This window comes from Callithrix jacchus, chromosome 8 (genome assembly GCF_049354715.1).
Source record: "Callithrix jacchus isolate 240 chromosome 8, calJac240_pri, whole genome shotgun sequence".
NCBI classification, from domain to species: domain Eukaryota; kingdom Metazoa; phylum Chordata; class Mammalia; order Primates; family Cebidae; genus Callithrix; species Callithrix jacchus.
In genome coordinates, this window is record NC_133509.1 from 126529107 (window position 1) to 126548551 (window position 19445).

General features: G+C 38.1%; 1 protein-coding gene across 3 annotated transcripts in view; it reads right to left on the reverse strand.

Moving 5' to 3' along the window:
* Positions 1 to 19445, reverse strand: part of CATSPERB (catsper channel auxiliary subunit beta) — a 189403-nt gene that overhangs the window by 108514 nt on the left and 61444 nt on the right. For all 3 annotated transcript variants that reach the window (XM_003734064.6, XM_035261289.3, XM_078335627.1), the window contains 5 exons: positions 16577 to 16726; positions 13947 to 14042; positions 13691 to 13809; positions 12403 to 12435; positions 5326 to 5392 (listed from right to left, as the gene is read on the reverse strand). In XM_003734064.6, the coding sequence (XP_003734112.4) occupies positions 5326 to 5392; positions 12403 to 12435; positions 13691 to 13809; positions 13947 to 14042; positions 16577 to 16726 (465 nt within the window). The remainder of the gene's footprint in view (positions 1 to 5325; positions 5393 to 12402; positions 12436 to 13690; positions 13810 to 13946; positions 14043 to 16576; positions 16727 to 19445) is intronic.

Genomic DNA, 19445 nt, shown 5'->3' on the forward strand with positions numbered 1-19445 from the left:
TATAAGTAAATGAGTATTCATAAATGAAATCCAAAATCTCTTCAAGTTCACGTAAGTCTGACAAATAAAACTCATTTTAAATATTATTAATAAAATAAACATAGAAATGTATTCAGAATTGTCAGCATACATTTTTGTCTAAGTTTACGGATTAGATATGTTTTGTATTTGCCTCTGCTAGTTATATTAAGGTGTCTAGATTTGGCATAAAAGTTATAAGCCTATAAACCCAGCCAAATGAAATGATCTTTGTGTGATTTTTTTTATAAAGAAGATTAATTTAATATTTGTGGTTCAATACAAACAGCTGAATCTTCTAAGTTGTCAGCAAAATGCCCATGTTTTTAACTTTAAAGTTCTTAGGTGAATCCCTGATGTTTACAAGCTTTAAAAATGGTTAACAGAAAAATAACTTTAAATGATGACTAGTGCTGTCTAATATCTCAGTTTTCAAAAGTAATCTAGATAAATGATTAAACATGAAAAAAATCACATGTAAATGGGTAAATGCTTGCTAGCAAACTTTTTATAAAATTTAAAATCTTTAAATTATTTTGGATGCTCATATGGATGTCTGGGTCATTTCCAACTAAAATAGGATTAGGATGTGGGAAAATACAGTTTATAAAACTTGTAGAATTATTTCATCTATAAAATGTTAACATCTGATAAACAGCTCACGATTTCTTGCTTTCTAAGCTTTCGCCAAAGTTTAAAGTTATTAAAAATAAAAGTACATGTTAATATATAATTCTGTAAGTTGTATTCTTATTAAAAATAATTATGCATGAGAAAAGATCTTATATGGTAAATTTCTGTCCCAAAGTGAGTTATCTAGGAAAGAGGTAATATAGGACAAAATAGAAAGGAAGCATTCCATAGATGGCCTATGTCATATGCCATATCCATGGATAGTCTATGCCAGATGTAAGATTTTACATCTTATCAAGATAATTTCTATGCTGTCTTTATTAGATTTTTGATAGCTTAAAAAAACCTGAGATTTAAAAGAGTTAAGGTTTTTACATCCACGTACCTTCTATGTTGCCCTTAAAGTCTTTTGATTATCACTTTGGTTAAATGAATAACTATTGTTTTACAATGACCTATCATTCTATTTGGACAAAATGTTTTGAGTCTTTTAACATCTTTCACAAATGTCCTCAAATCAAATCCTAAATTAAGTCTCTGACTTATTTCTTGGGCTCATCAAAGCTATAAAAATTAATCAATACAAGTTTATAAATCCTTTTATGGCTTTCAATCAGGACTCCAGTATCACCACCTCCAGCCTCTTGAAAAGGTCCTTAATGGTGCTATTAAGTAATCCATGTGCTGTTAAGTTACAGAGCGTTGACTCCTAGATGCACATATCGCATCTAAGAAGACACTGACTCTGCCAGTATCTGATGCCAAACTCAAGTCAACCAAAGCCTCATCTTTAGACCCAGACAAAGGCAACAAAGCATACTGCTTTAATAGGGCACAAGACAATCCTGTATTTAAAAACATTAAGATGCATTTACTAATTTTGCCTCTATCTGAATTAATATTTCTTCTGTGCCTTAATTCTAAATAATTTAAATGTTTAGCTACCTGTGAGGTTCCTTTCCTGTCATTCTCAGAATGGCTCAAGGCTTAGGACCATTTTGCTTGAAATGTTGCTAATTATGCTTTACCTTGCCTTCAAAATGGAAACTATCCCGTTCTTCCCAGGCCCAGGGACTGCTGCAGAGAGGCAGTAGTGAGATTATAACGGCTGGTTTTGAGGGATAAACTTAGTTCAGAACCTCCCACATCAAGGACAGGCACACAGATGCCTAAACAGCTAAACAAAATGCCTGTGTTTTGTATAACTAACTGCTACAAGCTAAGATTATAGTAGCTCAATGCATAAAATATATACATAAGTCCATTTTATAACTTGGGTTTTTTGGCTTTTGGTTTTTTAGCTCTTACACTGCTTAAGAAGAATTCTAAGGATTAGTGAGTGCCTGGTCACCTCCATTCTAATCTGGCCTAAAGTGTTTAATTGGCTATAAGTCTTTTGACTGTAAGTTTCTTGGCCATAGGTATCCCACTGAAGGGCATGATGGACAGGTAGCCATACCACCCTGGCATTAGTATGGGACAAAGTAAAACCTTGGCCATTGATACTGCCTCTGGCAGATCTTTACCAAAAAAGAGGAAATATAAGCCAAAAATAAAATACTGAGTACCCCATCAACGGAACAAACCCTCCCCATTGGCCAAAGGAACCGCAAGAAAAAAACCTTAAAAACTTAATTCCCAGCCATGACGGTACAGAAAGTCAGACATGCCTTATTATATTCCCTCCCTTTTATGGTTTAGACACTAATATTGACCAGTATTAATTATCACAAGACTGACAGAACAGATTATTTATGGTAATAAGCTATCAAATTATAAACATGACCTAAGGCCGTGTCAGACAAGGATTAAGTCTCCCCGCAAGGCAAACAGAGTCATGTGTTACATGCACGTTTGTTCACTGTGCATGTGTCAGGACAACTTTCATAAATATTCATAGCTCCTCCTATAACCTGTTCAATTCGTGTGTTTAGCCAACCTTTCATCATACCCCCCCGGCCCTCTGGGTATGATGGACAATGGAGAACAAGCTTACTAACTTTCTAATTGATATTGGGGGGCGGGGCGCATATAGTCCATAGTTAACATCTGCCTATCCTCTGATTCAAAAAGACTGATGGTTGCAGGAATGTCAGGGCAAACTGTGACTCACCCCTTCCTACAACTTGTAGATTGTCATCTTAAAGACCACAGGAAAAACTCCTTTCCTTAAAGACAGGAAAAACTGAAGATTTGAACCACACTCTAAAAAAATTGCATTGCCAAAATATATCAAGAAAGCAATTTGACTTGTGATAAATTTTTCCCATTGTCTTACTCTGAGTCAAGTTAACACCCCAAAGTGGGTACAGGTTGAATCCTTTTGAGATTGTTTATGGGAGACCCTTTTGAGATTGTTTATGGGAGACTCCCTGGGAGTCCTACCTTTAGCCCTAATAAATGAATCAAGAATTAAACAATCCATACAACAGTCAGGGAAGACATTACTAACTAGGCATCAGTTTGCTGCTTCCAGTCCTCATACCCTAGGGGTGAGCCCCTTCACCCTTTCCACCAGAGTTAAGGTACGGCTAAAGTCTTGGAAAACAACAAGGACCTGACCAGCAGCTAGCCAAAAGGTGGATGGGACCTTATGATGTGCTGCTGACCCTGCATTTATCTGTCAGATTGGCTGGAATTAAACCCTGGATATATCACACTAGGTGAAGGCAGCTCATCCTCAACCTGATACCTCAGACAACCAGCCTGCCTCTTCATGTGAGCCAAGAAAAGACCTAAAGGTGTGTTAAAGAAAAAAACACAGAGATAAGTACTAACCTTTTCATAACATGAACTTCTTAACAACTTTTCTAGTCATTAGATTATTTATCTCTGGTAAAACTAACCTTTGAGCTGAATGGGCACATATGGTGGCTTCCCTCCAGAACAGAACAGACTGCTGGGTCTGTGGGGAATTGCCCTTTCTTCCACTGCAGGCCTACCATGGTGCATCCAAGCCACCAACCTAAGTTCTTGATGTCATTTCTATACCTGGTATGGGGCACTTCACCCATTTTGCTTTCATGGCCATAACTCATCTCATCATAAGCCTCATGAATTTCCTACTTGCCAGGAAATCAGAAAACATGTTTTTCAACTAAGTTGTGAGCAGGTCAATGTCACCTCTACCTTGGGATATGCTGTACACAATGGCATCAGATGGCTGACAGAGGTACAAATACAGGTAATATTCAAGCACAACTGTGCACTGAACACCACAACAGCAGCACACCTCAAGCTAAGACCTGGAACATGGGATGGTTACCTCCCCAGCAATGTCATGGAACTCTTCAACTGACTAGCAGTTATATGGCTGGAGTAGTAAAACAGCTCCTTCTCATATAGAGCCAACCTTCCCTGCTGGGGCTGGCTGTAAGCCTGTGGCACTCACAGTTGGCCCTATGGCAAATACATGTGGGAGCACCCTTACCTTACAGGATGAATCCTGTTCCATCTAGACTCTTTGCCTGCCAACCGAGAAAGTACAAACGCCAGACACCACTGTTGAAAATGGCATCCTGGTGGTTTTACCCACTAGCCATCTTTTCCCTCAGGCAGTGACCACATATGTAGAATTACAAGTTGAGGCCCTGGCTAAGTATACAGCTGCTGCCTTTAATCACATCCACCATGCCATCACCCTTGTTACTGAGGAAACTTCCAGATTAGGCAAGTGGCCTTACAAAACTGTATGGCCCTGGATATCCTGACTGCAGCCTAAAGCAGCACTGTGCATTAAGACTATTGTCTATATATACTAGATTATTCTCACAATCTAACCTAAGCTACGCATATATTGGATACTCATATTTTGCTATAGATGCCTTCTCCCAATAATGGCATGGCCCAGTCAGCCACTTAGTGCATGGAAGACTTTCACACATAGCATGATTGGTATTTTGCTCATTGTCCTCTTCAGCTGCTGTGGATTTCATTGCTGTTGTATACTCTGCAAGGATGCAGGAAAGATGTCCTCAGAAGCTCCTGTGTCCCTGCACCATAATACTCCCGCAAATTCCTACTACAAGTCTAGGAACTTGAGAATATTTCCAACTTCAGGTGGACAAATTCCATTCTGGCACCTCCTAACTATGCCCCTTCTCAGCAGGAAGTAGCCAGATCGACTATGCCACCCATTTTCCATAGAAATGGAATGGAATTTGCACCATGGAAAGTTGTAACCAAGTGGCTTAAGTTAAAAATGCACTTTGAATGTTTTTTTTTTTTTTTTCCTTTCTTGCTTTTAGCCTTGAAAACATACTTTGAAACTCTTGGTTTCCCTCCCTTCCCACCAGACACTCCCTTACACTGCAGGCTTATCTAATTATGAGCTTGCTAGAAGTTCCAGGGGCTAATTTTGAGACAAATCAGACATGGAGACTCAGCTACAAAATTCCAGAGATTACTTCAAAGAGGTTAGTCTACAATCCGGCCGTTGCGAAGGTGACACCAGCCTATGCTCCAGATGGACCATGACTCAAGATAGTCACCAGGACAAGACACACAGACCTTGCACCCAGCATCACCCCTGCATGCCTTCCACCCCAGGTTCCCCCTTTAAACCCCTCTCCTGAGCCAAAAGTTTGGAATGGTCTTTTAAAAGCTGAGCTTGCATTCAGTTACATATATATGTAAAAAGTCTCTTGATACAGTATATCTTAAACCAAAATTTACCTTCAAATTTCTCTCTGTTAGCAAAACATCTTTCATTATACCACAATTTTCCTTTCACATAGTCAACCTACATAAATAAAGAAAAATATCACTTAGCCAATATGCAGACTTAAAATGTCTTAGATATAAGATAGAAAAAAACTAAAAAATTTCAAAGGTTGATAGTTCAGGAATGTGAGGCAAATAAAGAGACAAAAATTGTATGCAAATAAAATAAAAGATTGTAGAATGAGGACAAGAAATAAGAATATACATTTTGATCAATGCACAGAAAAGGAATAAAAAGAAATTGCACATGGATTAGCATATGTTAATGGAGGATGCCCTTGTCTATGAACTCTCTTTCAGAAGCTACCAGAAGCCATTAGTCTTTCAGCACAGTTACAATGAGTCACGTTTATCTTTTATTCCTCATTAGTGGCAGCTGGGTACCTTTCCCAGAAGCCTGACAGCAGCAAGAAGCAACAGGAAAAGGGCTTTGAAAATTGGTCATGAGAGAGAAACTTCAAATATATTGAAGATGTTGATATTAATTAAATGCAACAGTTTGAGATTATTTTATTATAGGAAGATTCTGACCTTCAAATATCTGTCGGGACATAAGAAGACTTTCTTACTTTCTTTATGACCAATAATCAAATCTGTCTGATCTGTGTGCAAAAGCCTTCACTGCTATCTAATGATCAAACTTGAACACATGAGGAGTCACTTCTTTTTTTTTTTTAAATTGAGAAGGAGTCTCACTCTGTTGCCCAGGCTGAAGTCCAGTGGCATGATCTAGGCTCACTGCAACCTCTGCCTCCCCGGTTCAAGTGATTCTCCTGCCTCTACCCCCAAGTAGCTGGGATTACAGGCACACAACACACCATGCCTGGCTAATTTTTTTTGTATTTTAGTAGAGATGGGATTTTACCATGTTGGCCAGGCTGGTCTTGAACTCCTGACCTCAAGTGATCCACCCACTTTGGCCTCCCAAAGTGTTGGCATTACAGGCATGAGCCATCACACTGACCAATGACTCAACAAATATTCATCAAGACTGCCTATGTGCAAGGCTGTGTGGTAACTTACCAGGACACAATAGTAAGGTCTTGACTGGAACCTAAAATCTTGTGAGGCTAGTCTGAAGCTCAACAGACAAAAATAGAGGGATAATGATAGGAATTTGTGTTGAGAACTGGGAGAGTGCACAGAAGGAGCACCTTGGTGGTCAGGGAGGGATTTCTGAAGAAATTCTCTAAGTGAAATAGAAGGAGGGAGTGCATGCTAAGAAGGCAAAACATGTTATGCAAAGGAGTCGAGGTGTGAGAAATGCTGGTGGGTTCAGGGCAGGTGAGTGCTTTAGCCTGGCCGGGCAGGATGGCTGCAGGTGGAGGCAGGCACGCTCAGGCTGAAGCAGAGAGCATTTTGTATTTCACGAGAATTTCAATTTTATCCTTAAAGAAGTGATCCATATTCCTTGCTGTTGCCACTAAACAGATTTTGGTGGATAATTAACAGATTTTGCCTCATGCCAAATCCCCAATTTAGGGATCTTATACTTCCTATTACCTTTGTCTGGAAATGCTCTGTCAAAATAATTACTCCAAGTCATTCAAGTTTCTGCTTAAATCTCATCTCTTTGAAAAGGCCTGCTTTAATCACCTTATTTAAAATAGAATATTATCTTGCCCTAACTCTTTCTCTTACCCTGCTTTAATTTCAACAAGCACTTATTACTATCTAAGATCACATTATATATTTGTTTATATATATATTTTTAATGGTCTAGCCACCTCAGTAGAAAGTTAAGCTACATGACAGTAGGGACTTTGTCTTGTTCACTATGGAATCCCTCTTATCTGAACAATTATGGAATATAGGAGGTGCTCAACAAATATTTGTTGAGTGAGTGAGATTTAGTGAGTGAATAAATCATTGAGTATTCACTCATTCAGCTACCTGCCCAGACACCCCCATATATCTCATTCTTAACACCTTTGCTTCAATCATTAGTAAAAGAGGGCTTATCCAAAGGTAGATTCTTATAACCCTTAAAAATAACTTCACTTTCCCCCTTCCCTCCACTCCCCAATCCCAGTACCTCTCTACCTTTGGAACCCTGTATTTTCCCTCTCCCTCATCACTACCAACCCTGCTTGAGTTTTACTAAGATATTTTAGTTTAATAGGATTTATCATAATATCGTTGCAAATTGTAAAAACCTCCATGAAGGGCAATTTGTGATTATTTTTTAATGTTGCATAAGTATTTACCCCTTGATCTCCCAATCTAAGTTCTAGGATGTATTGTATCTATATATCAGGACATAAAATTTCTAGGTACAAAATTATTCATGGCAGCATTGTTTGTAATAGCAAAATATTGAGAAATGACCCAAGCATCCATCAATGGATGATAATTTAAACTCTGGTTAGTTCATACAATGGAATACTTGAAGCTGTAAAAAAAGAAACAAAAAAGAAAAGAAAAAGAGGCTATTCCCCATTTATTAATATGGATTTTTTCCTGTGATTTGTTGATAAGTGAAAAAAATAATTTAGCATACTTTGTATATGGTGTAAGAAAGTGAAGAAAAGAATATATATTTATAATTATTTGAATTTCCATTAGAAAACACTGAAATGTCAAGGCAAAAGTAATAATTTAGGAATAAGTAAAAGAAAGAAAAAAAAAACCCACTGAAATGACATAAAATTTAAAAAAATGATTACCTGTAAGGAATGGAAAAATCAGGGTGAATACCCATAGAGGTGGGACAGACTTCTCAGTGTATATCTTTATATAACTTTAAAATTTTTTTTAACTATGTGAATGTACTACCTATTTGAACATCATAATTTTTAGGTATTGAAAATTCTCATTTCCCTTGCAACATGTCCTTTCTTGCTATAGGCTGTGTGGGAGGTGGGGCCTTTGGGAGGTGATAAGGTGAATAGAATTAGTACCCTTAATTTGATGTGGGGGTGATTCAGTGAATCAAATTAGTGCCCTTATAAAAGGGAACCCAGGGAAATCCTTTGCCCCTCTGCCATGTGAGGACACAGTGAACAAACAGATAGCTATCTATGATCCAGGAAGGCAGCCCTCACCAGACACTGAATCTGCCTGCACCTTTATCTTGGACTGTTTAGTCTCCAGAACTGTGAGAATTTAATTTGTGCTCTGTATATGCCACCCAGTCTACGGAAACTTTGCTACAGCAGCCCAAATTGGCTAGGATGTCTTTGTTCAAATATCCTTTTCTAGGCTGGGTGTGGTGACTCAGGCCTGTAATTCCAACACTTTGGGTAGCAAAGTCAGATGGATCACCCAAAGTCAGGAGTTTGAGACTACCTTTACTAAACTGGTGAAACCCCATCTCTACTAAAAATACAAAAATTAGCTGGGCATGGTGGCACATGCCTGTAATCCCAGATACTCAAGAGACTAAGGCAGGAGAATCATTTGAACCCAGGAGGTAGAGGTTGCAAGGAGCTGAGACTGCCACTGCACTCCAGCTTGGGTGACAGAGGGAGACTCCATCTCAGAAAAAGAGAAATCCTTATCTAGTACTCCACTTTGACTTATACAGAAAGACAGAAAACACATGAATAAATATAAGATAAAATGAGAGAAACAGCCAAGTATTTCTCATCACTAGTCCTCTCCTCATTTTCCTCCCCTTTATTGAAATGTCTGTTCTTTTGCATTTGTTTTATTAAAGTTCTTTCTTGAGTATTTTCCTTAGTTGGGATAACCAGGTCATATACTCTCTTAATCTGAAAGATGAATAATCTCTTGGCTGGAAATAGAAATTCAGGACTTTGGTTCTTTTGTCTTAACTTGACTGCAGATGTTGATTTCACTATCTTAAACCTTCTACTGTTATATAAACAAAATCTAATACCAGTGAGGTATATTTTGCTTTTGCTCTTTCTGTCTGGATACTTGTAATATTTCCCCCTTAACCTTATAATTGAGTAATATTTCTTGGATATGCCTACATTTTTTCAGTGCTCCCTGGAATTTAGTGGCTTGTAATATATAGTCTTGGAGTTTTCTTAATCTCAGTTAATCTTCTATTTTTTTTTTTTTTGTTATTCACTGTATTCTATCTGTTCCTTTTAAAATACATCTGAAAACTCTTTTGCTCATCTGTTAGACCTTCTGGATTGCTCCTCAAAGGCTCACGGTTGCCGTTGTGATTTCTAGCCATGCTCCTCAGATGGTTTGAGAAGTTTCCTCATCTTGGTCTTCCATGCCACTACTCTGCATTTAAACAGTGGCTATTCTGTCCTTTAATTTATTCCATTTTTAATGGAAATTTTGGTATTTAGTCCCAGGAAGTATTTTGATGCTGCACTTGAAGCTCTTTATCAGTATTGACTGTGTTCAAAGCACACTTAAGGTGGCTACCTTAAGTGTTCGAAGCACTTATACAAATATTCATCGAGGCTGCCCACATGCAAGGCCATGTGGTAATATATCAGGATACAATGGTAAGTAAGGTAGGCTTTGACCGGAACCTCAAATCTTGTGAGGCTAGTCTGGGGGCTCAACAGACAAAATAGGGTGATAACGGTAAATTACCTAATACCTCAGTGCCAATGACAATAATCACAGAGTAGGTGCTTATTAGGTATTTGTGAAATGATTTTATTTAGAAATGTTCTTGTTCAATTGTTGCCTCATCCACCCCACCAGGAACTCCAGTATTATTCTCATGATCTTTGCTCTCAGAATGCCAGGCTACCTTAAGTGTGCTTTGAAGAGAGGGCTCAGGTATGGTTTTTGGAGCACCTCAAATTCTGACAACTTGAATAATAGCTACCATGCCACCAGTTCAAAACCAGAAGGCATTCCCCTCTTTCCAGGTCTCCTTCAACTTGTCCATCTCAGGCACAGGGAGAATGCCACCCTCCTGGTAGGCTCATCTCCAGCCTCACCCTCAGACGCACTCCCAAAGCCAAGAGAACCCTTCCTTAGGAGTTTGTGGAGCTCTGCCAGCCAAACTCCCTTGAGAATAGTTTACCTTCTAATCCTCTAATCTTGGCTCTGTGTTGCCAAGCACTTTGTTCTCAGGTAACCCATGAGCAAGGTAACAATATGCCAGATCTCCTCAGTGAGATTTTTCAAAGCAGACTTCCAGTGATCTCAGCTGCCCAGTGGCCCCAGCAGCCTTTTGACTTAGCAGGGCAGGTAGGCTGAAGATAGACGTTGAAGGGAGTTAAAAGTCATCATCTCCTCCATCCATTTACTTTACTTTTGGTGTGATTCTTCTTTAGGTGTAGCTTTTTAAATTATATGTTGGTTTTTCTTCAGTTTTCTATAATGTTCCTTTCTACTTACTGTAATTGCTGACATATTTAGATTTATTTCTACTGTTTTACCTTTTAGTTTGTTTTCTATTCTTTTACCTTTATCTCTCCTCTCCTTCCTTCCTTTTTGAAGAATGAATGGATCATTCTTTAATCCTGTTTTCCTTCCTCCAGTGGTTTGGAAGCTTTAGGTTGTATTCTTTTTGTTTTATTATGGTTTTTTGGTAATTATCCTTCAATTCTTAACACATATACTGAATTATACATTTTTCTAACAAATCCTTAAATTATTTCCCATATTGGTTCTCCTGACAAAGATTTTAAATACTTTATTATCCACTGAAAACTATTGCCATTTCTCCTTGTTATATTGTCTAGAGTTTTGGTTCCATCAAATTATTATACACAAAATGTATAACTTATGTTTTATTTATTTTATTTTTATTTTTATTTTGAGATTGGAGTGCAGTAGCACGATCTTGACTCACTGCAACCTCAGGTGATCCACCAGCCTCAGCCTCCCAAAGTGCTGGGATTACAGGCATGGGCTACCACATCTGGCCATAACTTATTTTTTATACCAATTGTATTCTTTGAACACATATTTACTAAGTACAGACTTTGTGTCAGGTGCCATTCTAGACACTGGGATCTAGTAGTGAACAGCATAGACAAGGCTCCTGTTCTCCCAGGTCTTAGAACTTACATTCCAGTTTTTCTCATTGCTTCTAGCATCCTACTCCTTCATGGGGATTTCTGGATGGTAAACCCTCCCAATGTCTTTAGGTATGATAATTTTCTTTTCACTCTCATTCTTGAATTACATAGTTTAGCTAGGTATGGAATTTTATTTTGACAGTTATTTCCCTCTGTTCTTTATAATACAAATCATTTTTGCCCATCTGGCTCTCTCTGTTCTCTGTTTTACTTTTCCTCTGATTAGTATAATTAGTGGTTCTACTTGCTTCCTAAGAAATAAATGTTCCTTCCTCATAGACTGTGTGAATGTAGGTATATGGGCAAATGCACATATGCACACAGACTGGAGCCTGAAAAATCTAAGATAAAGATGGAGAAAGATTCAGTGCCTGGTGAAGGCTGCCTTCCTGGTTAATAGCCATCTACTCACTCTATGAGGACAGAATAGGGAGGGCATATGGCAAATGGCTAGCAACACTCATGATTTCATTTGTGGTTTTCCAACGAAGCATTACCTAGTTCATTAATCACAAAACTTGACTTTCTAACATACAGGGGAGATAATCAATGAAACAAAATCCCCGAAAAGGTCAGAAGCAGACCAGTGACTAGATTATGACTTTTTGTACAAGTTAGAAAAGGTACCCCTTTCTCCAGGTAGGACAGATTTACACCGGCATAGATGGACTGGGGAGTAAAGCATTAGCCAGATCCCAGCCCTTTACTCTCTTCAATCACATGCCCTTGTGCAGAATCCAACCTGAACAACCATAGCTAGTCCGGACATAGCATATGAGAAGGGGTGGGGGTGGCCTCTGAAACAGGGAGGAGGACTTCTTCCTTTGAAGCAGAAGAGGAGAGCACTGCTTAATGGTTGCTACAATATATATTATATATATAATGTATATATAATATATGCTACAAATTTAGATATGTAAATAAATATATTTTGTATAAGCTATAAGTAATATAGTAACTGGAATAACTTATATTGTGAATTATTATCTTACATCTCATCTCAAGTTACCAAGTAAATACATATCTTCTAACCAGCCCTGGGAAATGTAAAGCTTCTTACCCTTTCAAAACCACAAAAGTCTGCCCTGGAAAACTAGAAGAAAAAAAGAAACTTTAATTTTTGCTTGCATATCAGAAGGCCTAACAAAACATAGCAACTTAAATTATACCAAAGGAAATAAACCATATAAATTCCTTGAAAAAATTTATACCAAAATTACATGTTTTTTCTACCCCAGCAGTTAAGATAGCCAAACACTAAAAGCAGTCTCTGATAAGTTTATGCAATATTCTGGGAATTTCCCCATCAGTCTTTGCTTCATTTTGTTGTCTTATTAATTTACTTTACCTTAATGTGATTCCAGAAAGGATTTGAGAAGAAAACCATGCCTTTTAATGATTTAGGTGAAGGAATTAAGAAGTGTGCAGGCATATACAAGCCTGCCACCCACTTGGGTTTAGGAAGGCATACTTTTAACCTATTATTTTCTCCTTTGCCATTCTGTTTCTTCTGCCCAGCTCAGGGCAGTCTGGAGATCAGGACTTACAATATACAATCCCTGTCTGCTTCTCTGCACTTTGAATTTAAGCCATTGTAGCATTCCTGGTTTCAACTCTCTGTTTTAGCAATAACTTAATAAGCACGTTAAAAAAAAAAAAAAAACATCTACTAGGCATCTGAGCAACAAATGGTACTTTCTCAGAGATGGTGAGGAAGGTTCTGATAAATGTGAACATTCTTACACCCGAAGAAGGATAATAATTACCACGTATAAGAAATATCTGCCTCTCAACCAATTTCATTTCCCCTTCTTTACTTTCCTCTATCGTTTCTCCTACTGATCCCAAGTCTTTATTGCTGGTCTCATCTCTGTTCTAGTAATTTTTGAGAGGTATTTGTTAACACGTTTAAGAATTTTATGGTATGCATATAAACTATCTTCACCTAAATGTGTATTTCTCTTCTCTCAATCCCAACACTTACATTTCACTTATATTACTTTGTAATACTATATTTGGCTTTATAAATTACCTTAAAGCATTTTGGTAACATATATAGCTATAAATAAATTGATCAATCAATAGATAGGTAGAAGATCTTTTCTCCATGTATATATTTAAAACTTACTATAAATTTGTACAGGAATAAAACTAGCACCATTTCCAAATTATATATTCAATACTACAAGGCAAAGGAAAAAGTTGCTGTATTATGCCTTTATGTTTTTCTAAAGAAAGAAGCATTTCAATTTAAAGATATACCACACATAACTCAAATATTAAATATTTCTTTTTGTGTCACAGAAGATATTTAAGGTTAGCTATTAGTTACAAAGCAATTTACATACCGTTAAGAGGTGGCCTGATGGATAACGAAGATCTTCACTTACAAAAAGGCCCAAAGAGGTGAGGAGGATGAAAAAATGATTTGTTAAAACCATATCCACCACTGAAAGGCCTTCGTGTTCTAAAGGAAGAAATCATACTATGGATTAAAAAGGAAGAAAAAAGTGAGCTCCTTAGCAAAGCAAAGACATTTTACAGATAGTAATCAAATATTGATATGTTAAATGCTCAAGATGAAGGCAATGTTAGAGGAGTTACCTTCGTTAAGGTGGGAATAGATAGTCTCTGTCACGTTAATCCATGTGATAGCATGATAATTCCAAAATCCAGAAAAGGTCATGCCCATGTAAACACCTACCATGAAAGAAAAGGAAAATTAAGGCCAGGCAACTTTACAAATCAAGTCACTCTATTGTGTGATGTTAGGCCTTCAGGGGCAAGAGCCTGAGCCAGTTCTATCTTCCAACCTGTTGTCCTCTCTTGCCTCAACTCCTTCCCAGCACTCTGATCTCACTTCCCCAAGCATTGTAAAGATCAAGTAACTTCAAGTTACACCACAGAATGTTAGCCCACTATCTGGAGGAGGAGGAGGCCCTATCCAGACCTGCTATTCACAGAACAACATAAGAAAAGGAGCCAACTCTCTGTCTGGGTTGACACAATGTAGCATATAGACAGTAGAGAGGGAAAGAGCACAATTATTAGGTTGGTGCAAAAGTAATCGCAGTTTTTGCCATTAAAAGTAATTGCAAAAACTATGATTACTTTTGTTGTATCACCTAGTAAAACTAAATGAATTATGCAGAAGCAGACTGCGAGCCATTAGGAAGTCAAAGAGATTTGGGTAAGGTTATTTGTCTATCCCTATACTGATGCATACTGTTTTAATCTACTGCTTTATAATAAGTCATGCTAGGGCAAATTTTTGATCTTTTTATTTTCTCTAAAATTGTGTTTGCTATTCATGGTGTTTCATTCTCCTGTATGAATTTGGGTTTGGCTTGTCAATTTCCAGACCCTCCCTTGCCCAAAAAAGAAAACACACACACACACACACCAAAAACACTGTTATAATTTTTCTTGGAATTATATTGAATTGATTGATAAATTTGGAGATACTTAATATCTTTATAATATCTGAAGTTCCTGCTTATAAATGTCTTATTTATCTTGGTCTTTTTTAATGACCTTCATTAGAGCTTTATATTTCTACATACTAGGCCTTGCGATTCCTTTTTTTATTACTGGGTACTTTTTGGGATTTCTTACCTTATTAATAGGATTGTTAAAATCATAATATTTAATTAATCCTTGGTGAAATGGTTTTTATACATTGTTATTCTATCTTACAACCTTCTAGCATGTCCATATTTGTTCTGAGTTTTTCCATAGATCTTTTTGGATTTTCATGTAGGTATACATATTATCTCTGAGTAATAAAATTTTGTTTCTTATTTATTAATTTTTTAGTTTGCTGATTTTCCTTTATATTCACTGAATTTGGGGTCTAGGAGGTCATCAATTAGCTAGGAACAATAATTAGAATAATACTATTAGTAGTAGAAATGTATAATGACATTGTGATGTTGTAATATAATAAGAAATATATATTTGGTTTCTATCCTGGCTCCTGATACAGAACTCCTAAAATCCTATCATTTCCTGCATGATGGGGTGCTAGGAACATCCTCTGTTCTAACATTTTGTCTTTGACCCCAGTTCCTGATGCAGAGCCCCTAAATTCCTTGGAATTTCCTGAGTGATGGGATTGTCTTTTGTTCTAATGAAGCAACTCTTGACAGACTCCCAGATAGCTTTAAGATGTGGGCTGGTCACCAGAAAAAGCAAGCCACGATTAGAAGCTTAGAGCTTTCAGCCCCACAGCACATCTCCCAAGAAGTGGGGAGGGGCTGGAGACTGAATAAATAATTGATCATGCCTATGTGATAAAGCTTCCATAAAAATCCTTACAGTGCAGGTTTTGGAATGCTAAAACACATCTACCTACCAGGAGTGTGGCGTGACAAGTCCACAGGGACAGAAGTTCCTTTTCTTGGGAATCTTCTGGACCCTGCCCCATGTACTTCTTTATCTACTTACTGTATCCTTTGTAATGTCCTTTACAATAAACTGGCAAACCTAAATAAACATTCCCCTGAGTTCTGTGGGCTGTTACAGCAAATTATTGAACTCAAAGAAGGGGTTGTGGGACCCCCCAATTAATAATTAGTTGATTAGAACTACAACCTGGGACTTGTGACTGGCATTTGAATTGGGGGACAGTCTTGTGGGACTGAGCCCTTAATCTGTTGCTGGGGTGGGGATCTGTGCTAACTCCAGATAGCTGATGCCAGAAGTGAACTAAATCATAGGACACCTACTCTGTCATCCACAGAAAACTGGAGAATTACTTGGTGTGGAAAATCCATACATTTGGTGTTACTGTCATGAAATGAATATATAGAGAAATTTCCCTATATGTATGCTCTCAGATATTACAGTTGTAATGAACAAAATGCAAACTTAAAGTAATGTGATATTTCAGGAACAACAATCTGTTTATACACGGCAGGAATAGCAGTGGATTAAAAACACAATGGATAATCTCTGGGAGAAAGTAATATATTAATGGAGGGTATGGGATAAATGAAATTAGGAGACATGCTAAATTCATGATTAACGTGGCAAAAAGTCACAGCAAAAAAACCTACTTAGTATATCACACTTGCAAATAGACAAGATAGAGTATTGAAGGATAATTTTTTAGGTATTTTTAGGAAACAATTTTCCTCCCCTACGTCTATACATTTATTTCTGCTGCCAGTTAAATATTACTGTTATAAAATACACAATGCTGACTTCAACATTCAATGAAGTTGCAAACCTACCTTTAACCCCTGAGTCCACAACGAAGCCTAGTAATGCCACATCATTGGCACAGGGGCATTTTGTCACTTTGAGATCTACCACGTGTGGATATAAGATACGGATCTCTCTTTCTGAAATCACATCCCCAGGAGACCACTGAAGAATCGGTTCTGTGGAAATCAAATTTGGATATTTAAATTGTGAGAGCACACTTGAAAATGAAACATTGCTACTTTCCTTTAAAGGTTTTAAAAGAACCATGTAAAGAAATGATTCCATAGTTCAAAAAAGGTATATTATCTCACTCTGCATTGGTTAAAAATAGGTCAGTTACTGATTTCCCAGATAGAAGGATTAAAGTCTAATTCCCCTTGGTGGGGGCCTGGCAAGGTTGTGTTGCAGAAGAGCATGTGGAATGGGAAAAACTGCTTTGCCACATTTGAAAAATACCATTTGCCACAGGATCTATCCCTAGAAATAGAATTGCGGGATCACAGAATACTAACATTTATAACTTTTGAGCCCGCTCATTTACTTTTTGTTTTCTTCTCAAGCCCACTGAAATAGCAGTAGATATATAAAAATGAGAATCAATCCAGAGTAGCAGGGAAGAACAAGGACAGTTATCATTAGTGGCAAAGAGACTTAGAGATTTTTCTGGAAGGTAGTTGAAAAATACTACTTGCACAGGATCTATCCCTACAAACGGAATTGCCGTAACACAGAAGACATTTATAACCTCAGCTTCAAGAGCCCACTCATTTACTTTTTGTTCTCTTCCAAATCCCACTGAAACAACAGTAGGTAAATAAAAATGAGAATAAATCCAGAGTAGCAGTGGTGAACAGGAACAGTTATCATTAGCAGCCAAGAGACCTAGAAGGATTTCTGGAAGACAGAAGTTGGGAATGAAATGAAGAAGAAAAAGCAATCAGAGGTGAGGCATTTCCAGCGCAGCACAGGCAGGACAGCAGCACCAGTGGCGAATAAGGTCTTTCAAGTGCAAACCAGGTCTTCCAGAATCTGTCCTCCTCTTGGTTCCTCCACTTTCCTTCTTCCCATTATAGACTCTAATTCGTGGGGCTTTGAGTATCTGGTTTTCTCCCAACCCTATTTTTCAGTCCTCAATTTGAATGTCTCCCACTTTGGGAAGCCTTCCATGAAGCCCTAGAATGAGGGAGGCTCTGCTCCCAGGTGCTCCAGCAGGACTCTGCACTCACTGTAACTAGAATAAAGGTACACTCTTCCCCACCAGACCAGGGTAGACAGTGATCCTTTTGAAAGAACTTCATCAGATAAGGCTTCACAAATTTTAAAACTTAAAATGTTTTACTTTTAGATATGAAAGGATTGGAGCTAGGTAAATTCAAATTTTCATACATTAAAAGAAGGGAGGGTTGGGTTTTTTCTTTTGGAAAAAAAATGAGAAAAAAAAGAATACAACAAGTAAGCCAGGGTAATTGGAAAGACTACTGCTGTCTGAGTCTCAAAAACAGTCAAAGGTCTTTTAAGGGCAGAGATAACTAATAACCAGTTATTTAGCTATTCACATTCTCCTCTGTTTCCCCAACTTTCAGTAAAATCTGCTACAAATCCAAAGACTTTATGTGATTTTTTTTCACTTTGTGCAAAGCAAGAAAAGAAACTAACTTTTCATCTGGATTGACATAGTGCAGCACAGGGACAGCCAAGGAGGGAAAGAGACATGATCTATGACTACACTAATTCACCAGGAAGTCATTCCAGAATTCAAACAAATCTGGGGCAAAGCAGCTGATGTTTCAGGGGGTGGTATGTGTTTGCAGACCATTCACACCCAGGTCAGGGAGATTTCAGCTTACCTCTGGACATCACTGCACTGAGTTGACAATGCCCCCTACTTATATACAAGGTCCTTGAAGTCATATACTATATCTCAAGCATTTTAAGAATGAGGAAATGATTAAAAGTTTTCACTGCTACTAAGAAGCTAAAAAGGAGACAGAAAAGTGACCAATATGAAGGTCACTGGTGACTGTGATTAGCAGCAGTTTAAGTGGCGTGGAGGAGATAGAAACAGATGAGTGGTTTGGGGTGTGGATTGCATAGAAAAAAAGTAGAGACAAGGTTTTACACTCTCTTTTGAGTTCAGTAATGAATAAAGATTTCTAACTCTAGCTTTAACTCTTGATTCCCATTTCCCAGTGTCTGTTCCTCCCGTCTTCAGCATTTTGATGAATGATAACATCCTCTACTTGAACACTTAAGTAAGAAATCCAGGCATCAGGCCGGGCGTGGTGGCTCACGTCTGTAATCCCAGCACTTTGGGATGCCAAGGCGGGTGGATCAAGAGATTAAGACCATCCTGGCCAACATGGTGAAACCCCATCTCTACTAAAAATACAAAAATTAGCTGGGCATGGCAGGGCGTGTCTGTAGTCCCAGCTACTCAGGAGGCTGAGGTAGGAGAATTGCTTGAACCCAGGAGGCAGAGGTTGCAGTGAGCTGAGATTGCATCACTGCACTCCAGCCTGGTGACAGAGTGAGACTCCATTTAAAAAAAAGAAAAGGAAGGGAGAGAGGGAGGGAGGGAGGGGGGAGGGAAGAAGAAAGGAAGGAAGGAAGGAAGGGAGGGAGGGAGGGAGGAAGGAAGGAAGGAAAGAATCCAGGTATCATCCTTGTTACTTTTGTTTGCCTCCACCTTAGTCCACCAAGAAGCCACAGCAGCTGTACTTCCAAAATGTATTCTGAAGCTTCTGCTCACTACTTCCACTGCTAATGCTATAGCCTATCAACTCCTGACCTTCTCAAGGAGACTACTGCAACAACTGCTACCAATGTCCTTTATTCCGTTCTTGCTGTCCTTCCTCAAGAGTTATTCTCTACACAGCAGCCAAAGTGATCTTTTCA